Genomic DNA, 14,741 nt, shown 5'->3' with positions numbered 1-14,741 from the left:
AAGCCTGTGTCAGAAAGTAAGAACAGAGGGAAGAAGAAAAAGGAAGTAGGAGACCTTACAAAAGTCATCAGCGTGTTTATGGACCCTTCCTAGGTGTGAGAAAGGGTTCCCTGCCTTTATACTGACGTTTTGTGTGTTTTTTCCCCCTGGTTGTACGGTTTTGTTTGCTTTTTAATTAAATCTGTTTCTAGTGTCAGAAAATCTGGGGGAAAGAAAGCCTTTAATAAGGCTTTACCTGATCTGATTTACCACCAAGTTTAATCTGCAGGTTCTGCTCATGTCTACAATCCCGACCAGCTGGAGTTCATATAATTTTAGGAATTGGGCTCATTTGCAGCACATGATGTATGTAAAACGCAATTGCACAGCATGCTGTCACACACATGTTTCAGTTCTTCCTGGAAGTAACCAGTCCAAGCACATGTGAGGAAGCACGTAAGCTTGGAGAAATGGTAGTTCATGTAGTGCCCTCTAATTTCATGTAGTTTAAGGGAGAAATTTCATGTAAGTGCAACCTGGATAAGCAGTGTAGAGGGTTACTGCACATATTTGAGCAGAAGAATAGATTTTAACAGGGAAAGAGGAAGGGAATGCTTCTATGTCCTCGTAGGGATGTGGTTAAATGCCTTGAACTGTTGTCTGTTCTTGCTCCAGAGAGATGCTCACATACTGTTTAAACCTGCAATGCAGTGAATTCATTTCCCATTTTCAAATTACTGGCCTAAATACTTTCTAATATTATTTTTTCCCAATTTCACCTCACACCTGACAGCATCCCAAGGTCTTTGTGCAGTTTGGGTTGTCCAGGACGGCCTCCTAATGGGGCAACTCTCTGCAATTTCTACCTCATAACCAGCTTCCTTCCCTTCAGGCTGTCAGAATGAAAATGAAGATGGCCTTAAATGAAAATCATTTTGCTGCCTAACGAGGAAGAACTCCAAAGTAGGAATAAGCTGATGCAATATAAAAGTGCATAAAGTGCTCAGATGTTTCTTCTCGTTTTTTAATAAATAGTTATTTTGAGGAGTGAAAGTCAAATTGCATTAATACCATTGAGCGAGAGCTAACTACAGAGCATAAACCAGAACAAGATCCTGAGTTTAGGTTGTTGCTTAAGGTTTAACTGCTGCTGCTCCTGCCTCCTCAAGCCTCTAAGAAAGCAGGCAAGTACAGGCTTGTTTTTTCCACAGGTACACGAAATGCATAACGTGAACTGTTCCTAGACACGTGCTGTACTTCCTTAAGCAGGATTTCCAGCTGGTGACTGTGCTCCAGCCCGGTGCTGTTCCTTCGCACACCGGGGTTACAGTTCCCATCAGGAATGCAAACTTCCCCAGACTGCAGTCCAAGTACGGGTTTGGGGCGGAAGAAAAGGCCTGTTCAACTCGTTGATCCTGAACAAGTGGCTGTCTGGTGGAAATGCAAGTTCAGTGGGAAGTTCCAAACGTGATGCCGAGAAAACACGACCTGAGAAGCAGCTCAGAAGAAAGATGCTGCTAGGAAAACTTAGGGCACTCGGTGCTGAAATGCGCAGAGCTCTAGAGGGTCCTGTGCTGCCATCACTGCTGGTAGTGCTGCTGCCACGGTGATGGAAAGGTGGACAAAAAGGAGATCTGGGCAGTTCTGAAAACAGCGAGGAAGAATGCACCGAGATTAGTTGCATTTCATTCACCTTGTCTTCCCTGTTTGGCAAATCTGTGTGGTAAACACGATCTGACAGCGTTTTTTCCTCCTGAAAGTGTTCCGTGCTCAGCTCCCTCCTAATGAGTCTTGACTTAAGTGGGTCAGGGCCTCAGGACTCATTACACCCTTTGCTCCTTTCCCCATAGTGCTGTTTTTGGGGTTTTTGCCCTGCTGAGAAGTAAGAAGATGTCCCGTGAACACCCCTCTGCCTCGAAGCTTTTCCTGTAGCATGTGCTGCATGGCGGGCCTTGGGCCTTGGCCCTGTGTCCCTGGCATGGCTGTGCAGTGTGTGTGTGTGAATCCCCTGGCAATGCACGTCTCGATGTCAGTAGCTGCCTTTCTCATCTAAATTCTGTTTCTCCCTTTTTCTGTCTGTAGAAATATTATGGTCTGGATACTAAATGGGGCGACATCGAGCAGTGGATGGTAGGCCTCGATCGACGTGGTTAACCAGCTTTTACGTGTTGAACGCTTGTACGGTTGCTAGTGTGAACCCCCCCAGTCGGTGTTTCCATACACTGGAAGCGTGAACTCCTCCCTTAGCACAAAGATTTTGGTTCAGTACCTGAAACGTGGCCTAACCAGGGGAAGGGTTTGGGCAGAGCCATCGCTTCTTCCAGACCTCTGTCCAGACCCTGCCACCTGAAGGTTGGCCTACAGACCCCCTAAAGCCCCTCACACAAGGAGTGTGTGTACTCATTCTATTTCTTGTGGGGTTTGCTACAGTGTGAGTCTCTTCAAATCTGTCTTTGGTTAAATGTTGGGCAAATTTTATCCGTGCTGCTTCAGTCATCCTCGTACTTATTGCTCCGGGTGCTCTCCAGAGCTGTGACCTGTGGCAACGCTGGCTTTTGCTGGTCCCGCAGGAGTTGGCTTAGCAGCTCAGGTATAGACTTGGCTGTTAGCACCATCTGACTTCTTACCAGCCCTGATGTGGGATGAAGGAACAGGGATGAAGGCCTTGACTTGGCGTGTCTGAAGTTCATGGCATTGCTTACCAGTGATGCCGGGTGAATTGCACATGCTGAAAAAGGCAAAACAGAGCAGCTCGCTTCCAGCGGGGAGGAAAACTTTCAAAGGCCCTGAGAGCCTTGCTAATTAGCCAGCATTAATGCTGGTTTGGTGCATGCCTTCCTGAAACCTGCTGTCACAAGGAGCAACCTGAAGATGCTGCAGTCTCGCAGATAAGCCGCTAAGTCTCTTCAAACCCTCGTTGGGTGAGCTTAGCTCCCTGCTACTAGTAATTCCCTGGCTTAGAAATCAGTTCAGACGTGAGAACCCTTAATTATAATGCTGAAACTTTCTCCTCCCGTTTCCTACCACTGTTCAAGAATTCCATGTAAAATTAATTTACTGACAGGCAGCAAATGCCACAGCCTTTACAGCGCTATGCTACAGCACTTCCCAGGTTTTGAAGGGCTGTAAAGCAGAAAGCTTAATTACAAGGGCCCTGCGACTACCCCGATTCCCAGATGCAGGGGAATGCACTCGATCGTGTAAACAGATTTCTGAGATGCAAATAAGTCCCTGCATAGGTTGCCTGCAAATGTAACAGAAGCATACAGTGAAATAAAAGGGAACGGAAGAAAGCTGGGGTCACCACGAAGGGAAAAGGGCTTTTGGGATGTGACAAGGTGTCACCTTCTATTATGTGGCTTAACCTTCCTGACTCCTAAACGCTCTGAGCTTCCCTGTGTCTTTCTGAAGGCTCTGTGTCGGTGTGTCTGTCCTTTCAACACTTCACTTTTTGTTTTTCTCTGCTGCCTCGGTAGGAAGACAGTGAGCGTTACTCCCGTAGAGCCCGAAGAAATGCCTCGGTTAGTATTTGCTTTTGCTTTGCAGCTAAACGTTTCCCCTGAAGTAAACAGACGTATATAAGGCAGTTCCTTTTAGAAGGAAAAAAATAGAGCATCCCCTTCCCCCCTAGCTGAATAAACCACCAAAAACCACTTCCTGGCTGCTCTGCCCTCTCCCCAGCCACTCCGAGGAGCTTTTGCAAATGCATGAGAATAAAAGGGGGGGCAAGGGAGGTGGGGGAGACAACCTGCTTGGAGGGTGTAATGTAAATTTATTCAGCTGTGGCCAAGAACACAGAACAAGGAATGGCCAAGCAAATCCATAATTCACCCTGTAGTAAAATGCTTGGTAATGTTTCTTGGGCAGGGTGTGATTTCATTTAGTTTTTGCTCGTAGCTTAACAAAATTCTTTTATTAGATATTTATTCTTTAAGCCTTTTCTGTCCTTCTGTCCCATCAAAGCCACCCGCATTTACATCCCTGCCTGTTATTTCTGTTCTTTTCATTGGTTTCTTGTCTTTATACTTTCTTTTGCTAGGCTTCGGATGAAGATGAGCGCATGTCAGTGGGTAGCCGTGGAAGCCTGAGGGTTGGTAAATTGTACAATTTCAGTCTGCATGCGTGTGTATCGACGGTGCTGGCCTCCTGTACCACCAGAGCGGTTATTCTGCTTTTTTTTTTCTCAACTCATTGAAAACATCTTCCTTCCAAGCTCATGCCACTGTCCATGTTCAATGTGCATGTGTTTCTCAAAAATATTTTGGCCAGTAATTCTTTGAACCAGGGGATCTCTCAGGTTTGCATTCACTGATGAGGAACACAAGCAAAGCGTGTGACTGCAGATACCCTTCTGGTTACTGCTGCTCGCCAAGTGCCGCAGGAAGTCCTCAGCCAAAATTACGCTCTGGGCTGCTATTTTTTGTGTGCACCGTGGAAACTCCCCTACTTGTTTGTTGATACTGAGAATTTGGGAAGCAGCCCTGAGCTGAGCTGTGCGGAGGGAGAGCACCCGGTGCTAATCTGGAAAAAAACTTCAAATGCTTTTTCTCAAAATACCAGCACAGTGCTTGTCCTTACACGTGCTAGAGTTAAGATTTTTACATAATCAGCTCTTGCAATTGTGGAGGTAATTTAAGCAGTTTAATTCTGACCAGCTAATGCTGTTGGGGCAGCGTGTGTTGGTGGTCTGGAGCAGTGTTTGGTAGCAACACAACAGAAACAACCGCTAGTAACACCGTGGAGGAAGTGCTCGGCGCTTCTCAATGTGAATCAGCTGCTTCTAGCTCATTACAGAGCGATTTGGGCCTAAACCAGCTGTGTTTGAGAATAACTCGAGCTTCTGTTGGTGTTCCTAATCCACCAATAGTACTGGTTACATGGTTTAGGCTGGATGGTCAGCTGTATTTTGTGGAGCAAGCAAGACCTGTATCGTTCACAGCAAGGTCTCTGTTTATTGTCCTTGGCTTCTGGCTTCTGTGGAGGTTTTATTTTTCATAAAATTCATCTATTTTTTCTCTTTAAAACTCCTGTTAATAGTTATCTAGGCTAGAAGTACCCCTTTTTTTCCTAGACAAAGTATTTCCAGTGTTAAGTGGAATGCCTCTTGGGCTTCTGAAAGAGTTTTGGAAGATGGAAAAATAAATTATTGCTACTGTAGAGGCTGGTCAGCGCTTCCTGATTCTTAATGTATGTCACTGTAAGATAGCATGATAGCTATTTAAATTTTTTTTTTGTTGCCTTCTTCCCTTTTTCCTTATTACTACTTAAGAAGTGCTGTGAAAATTGTGATTCTTTAAGATGGAAAACTTGGTCGAGTGCTGAGAGAAGGTGACTTAAAATTGGAAAGATTCAACAAAGGAAAGCTTATCTTTACGGCTGACCTTGAAAACCAATGTTTATTTTACTTAAATTTGGACACGTTTGGGGGAGAAAAAAATGCTAGATCAGATAAAATTTCATTTTTTATATTCAGAAGGTGACTATGATGTAAGTTTGTTCAACCCTGGCTGGAGCTGTGTCCCCCTTCACGGGGTATAATGCAAGCACTTTGGCACTGTGTTCATCTGAAAGACTGCTTGTCTTCGTGGAAAGCCACTGGGGATCCCTTTGATGCATTTTGATGGTTCAATCCTGCCCCTGCCTTTTGTTTTCATACATTTAAGCAGCAGAAGCCCCGCACTCTGTTCCCAACCGTGCCTTGACGGAGCTTTTCTGATGCTTTTCCTGGAGCTGTCAGCGTGCCTTCGGGCCATGCTAACCACTGCTCTTCTGCTGAACAAGGCTCTTCAGCTGGCTTAGGAGATGGCCCATAAATACCCAATATTTTTGCAGAGAATGTCCTTTTCTGACAGACCCATCTGGCTGAAGCTTGACAGCCTGGTATTTCACATGATGCTGCACAGACGCCCCCCTACCCTCGGAAAGCAGCACACTGAATATTGCTGTGCAAGACATCTGACGTCTTGGGCACGCACGGGAGGAGTTTTGGCAGGAGCTGGGATAACTGAAGACTTCCTTCCCTGATGTCCAAATGTCACTGGGATTGTAGGAGAAAGGAAGTAGCATGTTTAGTTGAAACTGAAATCTACCCTCACACTTCATTTGGTTCTTTTACTCACAATTAAGTGACATTATTTCCCTAATACGGATACACAGTAGCTTATTTTAAGTTTGACCACATCTGTGCTTAACTCGTGAAGGTGTGGCTCCTACTTTGTTTAAAACAAAGCAAAAAAAAAAAATTGAACTACTACTACAAATCACCTCTGAGGACTTCTGAGCTATTTGAGCATGAAGAAAGCCCCAGAAACTGCTGTGTGGTGTCCACAAAGGGTTTATAAAACTACACGCTTCTTTTCTGGACATTTGAAGACTACTTCCTTAGTCGCGGGATGCCACTGTAGTTGGTCTGCAAGGCTTCCACTTTCTGAAAATAGATCCTGTGCCCGTGGCACCCCGGGTCACTGTGAGGCTGGGAGCATTAGGAGTTACTCCTCGAAGCAATGGCTGTGTTCTGTACGGAAAGCTCTCATGAGATGGGGCAACACACATTTTTATATGCAACTTTACCTCCCTGCTAACCTGCCTGGGTTTTATTCTGAGTTTTCTCCTGGAATAAGTGCGAGGTGATGATGACATCATCATCCTGTGTTTGTCAAGACACTGGTTTTCTTCAGTCACTTTTCCACTGCAAGTGTCCTTGTTTTCCCACTTCTCAGCTGGCTGTCTCTCTTGTGCGAGGCTATCCAGCGTGAAATATTGCTGCAATTAGTCACTTGTGATGGAGCTTTTGCATGTTGCCCTGTTTTGGCCACTTGACAAAGTTCCTGACTTCTGGCTTTGTGCAAGAAGTCCGGAGTTATCAGAATTACTTATGTGGGATTTAAATCTCTGTTCTTGCTGTTCTTGTAGGGGGGTGGAGGGGGTTGATTGCCACCGCTTGCTTTAGTGTTTTCCCTTGCCTTCTGATGTTTTGTTTTCCTCCCATGCCTTGACAGTCTCAGTTGGAGTATGCCAGCGCCTATCCAGTGGTGAGATTAGTCTGAAAGTTGCAGCGTGTGTTTAAAAACTAATTGCCAAGAAGGAACTAACCTCAACTGTGACAGCTCACATAAGATAAGGGATGCTCCAAAATGATCCTGAGGCAGTTTGTGGTCCCAGTGGGAAGACCCTTTGCCTACCATTGGGATGCACACACCCCCTTCAACAGGGAGATCTGAATCAAGTCCAGTTCAGTAGTTATCATAAGACAAGACAGAAGCTTTTATTTCTCTGTTACTCTGTCCATCATCTGACTGGCTCTGTCTAGATTTATGTCAGCATAAACCCAAAAAGAGAGAACCCTCAGAAACCTCCTAGCACAGATCTGACTCCTGGAGGACCAGGATGAAGATGGGGACTTGAAGCTCAGATCTTTAAATGTCCTCCTAGTGTTAGCAGTGCTGTCTTGTGTCAGTACCGTGTTGAAACGGAGGTCTCTGTTTCTGCAGAAAGCAGCCTGGAGAGCAGTTTTATAGGCTCTCTAGCTTTTTTTTTTTTTTTTTACTCTCCTTCATTCCCTGCCCTATTTCAGATTAGAGATGCAATGAATCTGTTTGAGTGACCTATATACAAAAATAGTTCAAACACATTTGGATTTTGCATGGATCTATTGATGTAGTAAGTATAGACAGCTGGTAGCTCAATTAATTGACTTAACCCATCAAGCATGAATAATTTTAACTGTGGCTACTAAATTTAACGGTACTATCATCACTTTTAACAATACCTGTTAATAACCGGTCGTTTGAGTTGAGATTTGATTTTTTTCACATGTGCTTACTGAGCCATGCTCTGCAGAGCTGGAGGAGTATTGGGCTGATGGTTTTGCTCGGTGGTATGCATGCCTGGCTCTGGATGTGTGCACATAAATTCATTGATCTTTTCACCCTGCATTCTTAATCTCACTGCAGGCTGGATTAGAGAATGAGAGGACCAAAAGGAAGAACTACTCCAAAGCAGTATGTATCTCAACCGTCTGTCTGAGGTTTTTACATACACAACGTAAATGTGTATGGGACCAGAGGATATGTGCAAGCATGTTGGCTCTTAGAGCTCCCCAGCCTAATGTCAAGGATACGGTGTAACTCAAGGCCTGGTTGGGTCTGCATGAATACCAAGAATCTCTTTATCCACAAAATGTAGCATAATCCCAACACTGATCTTGGTGTTGTACCTAAAGAGCCTCTTGGAAAACTCAAAACCAAACTCGAGCTTTAACATAGCACTGAAATAAGTAATATTGCTAGAAAAATACATATAATAGAGGCTGCATCTTTTCATCTAAGGAGTAGTAATGTTTTTCATGTCTCAAAGTAAGAGGTTAGCCCTGAATTATAACAACATTTGTGTAACTAGTAGTTCAGCAATACTTCAAGAGCACATTTTCAGATTCGACGTATGCTACGTCTGGTAGGAGTGCTGAAGCTTGAACTGAGGAAATGATATTCAGGAGGCTGAGGCAGCTTGCTTAAATGCTGCCTTTGTCTCACCGTCAGTAGCGCCTTGTGTCAGAACAGGTCTCGGAGCGCCTTTCAGATCGGGATGTTAACTGTTCAGCACAGCACATGGCGAGCGGCAGCGCTTTCAGCCAGGTAGGTGCTGTCTGCTGAGATGATGAAATACCAAGAGAATTCAGCTGCCTGTTTCCAAGGGCAATTACTGTAATTACATGCTTTCCTTCAGTGCAGAGACACTTTGACACTTCCTTAGTTTATTGTAGGCTGGTGAGCAGCACTAGTGTTTCTAAGGCAATCTGAAGGTAATTCTTTGTACCAGCAGTACCTTACTGGCAGCTGCACCTAAAGCACTGCACATTTAGTAGGGTCAAATGCACATTTATTAGGGCCGGTTGCATAGTTCTGAAATGACAGCAAATAAAACAGAATATTTCGGCCTCCCCAGTTTGCCACCCTATTTGTTTCGGTCTTCATAAAGGTTCTGATCAGATATTTAGCATGTTAGTATAGCATAGTACAAAGGTTAGCAAGATCTGATAAAGCTCACCTTGCAGAGCTTGTCTGAAATGCTACATCTGGAGCATTTGCCTTCAAAAATCTGAGCTGGAGAGGAGGGGACGGTGGTCATAGTGGCGAAGGAAATAAAGGAAATGACCTGAACTGGGGAGCTTCAGTTTAAAATGTAAAGGATAATGGGGCAAATTAAATTAGATACGTTTAGAAGTGTCTCATGAAGTGGTAGGCACTTAACCTGGATTTGTGAAAAATGAATCATGTCAATTCAACATAATTTCCCTAAGCAAGGGAATTATCTAAGGGCATAAAGGAAGAGCGCTGGATGAGACTACAACGTGACTGCAAGGCTTGTGGTATGCTTCTGCCTAACATTCTTGAGCAAAACGTTTGCCAAGACCAAGTTCTTGTAAAAGAAATGCAGTTAGTTGAAAAATAATCCTGCTGAAAACAGTGACAGCTGGAAGGGATCTCCTCTGATCTCTTCTAAGACAGCATCATGGAGTTTTAAAGGGGAAATCGGTTCTCTGGGAGTCCGTAGTGCCTACTTGTCTACATTCAGGGAGTAAAGGGGGCTTCCTGCAAGGCTGGGATAAAAAAATACTGATGGCGAGTGGGAGACAACTTGCCAAAAGTGAAGAATGGTAGGAATAAATGAGAAACATCTTACGAACTGGGGAATTAAATACCCTAATGTTAACTAGGGAGTCGTGCATAGCAGTCATTCAGATAATGATCCAAGGGGTTACATTTGGTCAAGATTGCCTTGTTGAAAAAAAAGATGAACTTCATTCGTCGGTGTAGTAACAAAAGGAACAGCGGTGGTCATCAGCCCACGTGGGGCTGGGATCCTTGCCTTCAGCACCTGAGGCACTGTTTTAACCATTTTTAGGAAAGCGTTAGACAGATTGGTGGAGCCTGAAGAAGGTGATAAAGCCAGGAAAGGCTGTGTAGGATGGCTGGTAGTGTTTCCAGACTGTTGAAAGATGGAAACTGGGCAGTGGCCCTCCATTTGTGATACCAACATTGCATTTCAGTGGAGAATCCTAAGCTTTGCCCAGACCTTGTCTTATGAGCTTGCATCTCAGGGGCTTTCTAAACTTGTTTAATTCTTTCATGAAAGCCACTGTGTAGCATATGATTTATATGTATTGCTTGAAAATTGGCTCATAATTGGCTTAGTGGGCTTTCATTTCAGGAATGCAATACAATTTAGACTCAAGTTTAACTTGGAATAGAAATTCCAATCAAATTTCCACTTTAAACAAAGAAAACACAACATCACGGAGAACTTGCAAATTTTTAATGTTCAATAAACCAGGTTTTGTTGTTTAGTGATACCAGGATGGGGACTTGGCTGGGAAATCTGAGCTCTTAATGCTATCTGTTGAGGTATTTTGAGTCTATAATCACTTCTTCAAACGTGTTTCCAGACTAAGAACAATCTGCATTGTATTGATTTTTATTTTTATTTTTTATTCCCAACCTGCTGCCCTGCTCTTATTGACTTGAAATACCCAGCCCTGCTTGTAAATCACTCCTCCTGAGCACGTTTGTGTCTTCTGTGTTCAGAGAAAGATCACATATGACAACAAAACAGGCTGCTGAGCGTGGCAGGGGACAGCTGAACCAGCTAAAACCCCTTGGTGGTCTGTGGGTTGCCATACAAAATGCTGGCACATGGCAGATGGAAAATTAACCCCCCTTTGATGTGATTTGGGAAAGCTAAAAGGAGATTTCACGTAGCATCGTGTGTCTCCTAAACTGAGTTTCTTTATCATATAAACTTAAAATTAAGTTTTTAGCTATAATCTGATGCTTTCGAGTTGCTCAGCTGCCAGAGGTATTAGTAACTACAGTTTTAAATGTATTTTATTATCCTCTCATCCCTAATGTTCCCTTTTCATCCTGCGTTCCCTTCCCCAAAGAGATTGAAGAGGTACAGGTGTTACAGAGCTGTAATAACAAGGGAAGCAGAAATTTCTCTTAACAAGAAGAAAAAAAGGGTCAAAAAAGGCAAGCAGGAGTATCCTTGACATTTTTGGCTGGCTTACAGATAGCGACAGACACAAATGTCCATATCCTCGTGTTTGAAAGCATGACCTAGATCTGCACTTCTCCTGTTCCTGGTGTATCTTTGAAAAGCTCTGTCCCTGCCTTTGCCCCTCGTAAACGATGGTTATCACAAAAACCTGGCTTTGGGGTCTGCATCAGTTTCTTCTCTTTTTTTTTTTCCTTTTCCTTTTTTTCCACGACAGACTAATGGTTATGAGGAAGACGCGTACGGATCGTCCCAGAGTAGAAAATCTAGCAGGGTTAGTAGCTGATTTCTGTTGCTATACAATCTATCGCGCTGTTTAATGGGATTAAATCTAATTAGCAAATTCTTTTCTGTGGTAAAGCAGGTTTTGCCTGTCTTGCGTGTTGTGGCTTTTGCAATTTCAGGCGCAGAGGTGCAGCAAGAAGCTGTTTTAAAAATAAAAACCAGCAAAATTAGGCCATGAGTGGGGCGGGAAGTGTCTGAGTTTGGCACAAATAGGACTTGGAAGCTGGCATTGCCTAACGTGTCACAGTTCAGCCTCACCCAAATGTGATTGCCAGCAATATTTCAATATTTTGAATATATGACCCTGGCACACAGGGTTTCCGTGTGCTGTGACTTTCCCAGCTCCTGCAACATGCCCAAATCGTGCTCCAGCACTGGGGCTCCCAAGCCACGGGGAGTACTGCGCATGCACAGAGCACTTGGGCTTTAACATTTTCCCCAAATTCATGTTGTTTATGTGAAGTTTGCTTAACACAAGACTTTTTTTTTCCTTTATAAACCTCATTCTAGGGTTTCTGGCAGCTCCCCCGGAGGTGGCCAGCCAGTGGTGGTGTTCCTGCTTAGCTGTGCACCGCTGACGGGCTTCATTTCCAGAAATATTCCCGTGACAAAAGCTTAATGATTAACTCCATTGTGTGCACGCCCGTGGCTCACGGCGTTCCCTTCTGTTCCAGCACAAGGGTTTTGTGGCAATTACAGGGACTGATTGTCCTGCTCTGTCAAATGTCAGCTGATGGGCAAAACCCTTCAAGGTGCTGTTTCAAGCAGAGCCCCTTTGGGTGCAGGAAGGGGAACTGCTCTGGGCTTTTTGCCTGGCTACAGTATGGAGCCTGTTGGTCTTTACGTTATCAAGGCTTTTAAAGCAATATTAAGGATATGCAGACTGAAGCTCGGTGTTCAGGGGGAAATAAACTGCTTTTATAAGGCTTCCTTTAGCTAAGTGTCTCAGCAGGTTTCAGTGGGTTGCTTGGTGAAGTTACACGGGCGCTTGTATAAATAGTGAAACGGGACCGTGTGCTTTATGGCCATTTAGTTTGTGCTTCCATACGGTTTTGTGCATTTAGCTTGTGCATGTGGCTGAGAGAAAATGAAATAGTGTTGCTTAAGCTCCTAAGAAAGCAGCGTGTCCTGCTGTTGGCACTCTTGCTGACCTGTTTGAGTTGAAGGAACTTTATTCTGCAGTGCTTCTGACAAACGATGCTCTTACTCCTTGGTGACATACTCCAGAGCTCTGCGTCCTGCTCAAGAGCAAAATGTCTGTAGGAAAGTCATCCAGGGAAAAGAAGTGGGTTGCTTTCCACTGAAATAATTTAAAATCCTCTTGGCATTAGGGTTTGAAGCGTGGAGGCTTAACTGTACGTAGAGCAGAATTATGGCAGCATCGTTACCTCCTTGTTTTCATTACTAAGTGTATTTCAGATTAATCTTCATTTAGAAGGTGAACAAGAGTTTAGAGGTGACTTGGAATAGCTGGAAATCCCAAACCAGATGTTGCTGGTCTGGCTGACATTCACCTTTAGGACTGCTCTCTCCAAAAGCCCCAGACCTAACTGAAGATTGACGTAGTGACAACAGAAAAGCTGAGAAGAGGCAGAGCTTCAGAGTCTGGGAATCGCTGAGCCTGCTGTCACCGCTGTTCCCAACCTTCTAGGAAAAGGGAGCAACGTGTGCCTGGCAGTCGGGCTGCCTTTGTACCCAGGGCTTGCCGGATGGCAGGTTCATTCCTTGGAAGTGAACAACACCCTGTGCATAGGTTACAGGCTCGCTAGGCAGGAATGAAAATCATTTCTTTAAGCTCAGGACAACGTGCTCAGATTTCTTCTGAGTGAAAGCCTTGCTCTGCAGGAAGAATAATGGGGTAGGAAGAGATTTAGCTTTTCGAGGCTGGCCAGTTACCCATCCTCCCTGTTCACCTGCAGGTGTAGCGTTTAATCCACACATCTGTTTGCCAGCAGTGACAGACATCCAGCAGCAAGAGGGAAGAGGTTTCTTTAGCTTGCTGCAGTTCCCACGTTTGGAAGCGGGGCTGATGTCTGCTTTGTCTCCAGTACTGCTGCTGGGGTCGGTCAGGGCTCGCCGAAAACAGTCCTTGGTTTGCAAATGTGAATATCTGTGCACCTTAAAAATGGATGTTTAAGGCAATGTAAGTTGTTCATGGCATATTGCTGCCTAAAAAAATCCTGTAAAGCAGAAACCTGCTATTTTTTTAGGTATGGTGCAGCCAGAATGAATGATGCCTGACAGATAACGTTCCCAGTGCCTTGTAAAAACAGGTGGTGTCAGACAGGCACTGGAAGTCAAACAGGCGTTGGAAGTATGCTGCTAAACACCCCTCCACTTGGCTCAACTCACAACGAGCTCCATCCATGTTTTGGAGAACATGGCCCATCTTTTAAGCCCCCCCAGACCATCCCCTTACAGCACGTTGTCTTAGGGGCTGCAGTGGTGGGAGGGAGGAAGGAGCTCAAGGCTTTGAACCCTTCGATGGAAGACAAATCAGCCAGGTATCCTGTGCATAAGGTACTGTAGGGCTGGAGGAAGGCTCTGTCTGTTGGAAAGAAATCTCTGCTGTACAAATGGAAAGGGCACATGGTTTTCACATCTCCTCATACCTTTAATGCAATTTCCTTAATGCATTTATCTTCTTGCATCAGTGAGGACTGACTTCTTGCTGTTTATAAGCTCCTCATGTACTTTTTGCTCCCCACTTAAAGGAGGTTGAAGCCCTTCGTGTTACTGAGTTCTGATTTTTTTTTGCTTGTCGTCAATGCAGGCTTCCTACTATCCCGACCTTGGCCTCCACAACCCTGGCTATGCTTCCACATCTCAGCCTTCCTCCCAAAATGGAAATTTGGTCTGTTGCCCCCTGGTTTTGCTTGGCCTGGACTTCTTGTTGTGATTTCATTTGGATAATACAACCTCTCGTAGTTAGGAGCAAATCTGGACCAGTTGTTAAGCGTCTTTGTAGCTCTTCTTAGCAAAACTTCGACAACCAAAAAAAAAAAAAAAAGAAATCCCCAAACTGAAGAAGACCTTTTGTTTAAGGTTGGAGCGAGTAATGGAAAGCCATTTACAAAGGGGCAGACAGTTTTCCTTTGGTGCTCCTCCCTTTCCTGCAGTTACTTTGCTTGCTTTTGGCCTAAATAAATTGGGCTGGAAAAAAATAAGGGAAATCTAAATTGACGCAAGTTCCTTATTCGATCTGGGGCAACTGCTCTGCTCACCTTGCCTGCCAGGCAAGCTTAAGGCCTTTAAGATGGGTCGAGCAAGCAAGTCACAGACAGCTGGAAGAAAACCCCAAAGCTTTAAAGTCCCCATAGAGGTTGGATTGTCCTCTGCACATGGCTGGGGCCCATGCAACCTGTCCTGCCTGGTGGGACAGGGGATCTTGGACTCAGGTCCATGGTGTCCCCAAGCTCACCATG

At 44.6% G+C, this 14,741-nt stretch overlaps 1 protein-coding gene across 28 annotated transcripts in view; it reads left to right on the top strand.

Annotated features, from left to right (window-relative positions):
• Nucleotides 1–14,741, top strand: part of LRRFIP1 (LRR binding FLII interacting protein 1) — a 100,059-nt gene that overhangs the window by 50,385 nt on the left and 34,933 nt on the right. For 17 of the 28 annotated variants that reach the window (XM_082763853.1, XM_082763857.1, XM_082763854.1 and 14 more), the window contains 7 exons: nucleotides 2,062–2,109; nucleotides 3,456–3,500; nucleotides 4,019–4,069; nucleotides 6,978–7,010; nucleotides 7,932–7,979; nucleotides 11,249–11,305; nucleotides 14,090–14,170. The exons of 9 other annotated variants lie outside the window; for them this stretch is intronic. In XM_082763853.1, coding sequence (XP_082619979.1) covers nucleotides 2,062–2,109; nucleotides 3,456–3,500; nucleotides 4,019–4,069; nucleotides 6,978–7,010; nucleotides 7,932–7,979; nucleotides 11,249–11,305; nucleotides 14,090–14,170 — 363 coding nt within the window. The remainder of the gene's footprint in view (nucleotides 1–2,061; nucleotides 2,110–3,455; nucleotides 3,501–4,018; nucleotides 4,070–6,977; nucleotides 7,011–7,931; nucleotides 7,980–11,248; nucleotides 11,306–14,089; nucleotides 14,171–14,741) is intronic. 2 more of the 28 variants (XM_082763859.1, XM_082763837.1) reach the window with 1 other exon arrangement.

The sequence above is a fragment of the Aythya marila genome, assembly GCF_965140915.1.
Source record: "Aythya marila genome assembly, chromosome: 6".
Taxonomy (NCBI): Eukaryota; Metazoa; Chordata; class Aves; order Anseriformes; family Anatidae; genus Aythya; species Aythya marila.
This window is presented reverse-complemented; position numbering and strand designations above follow the sequence as displayed.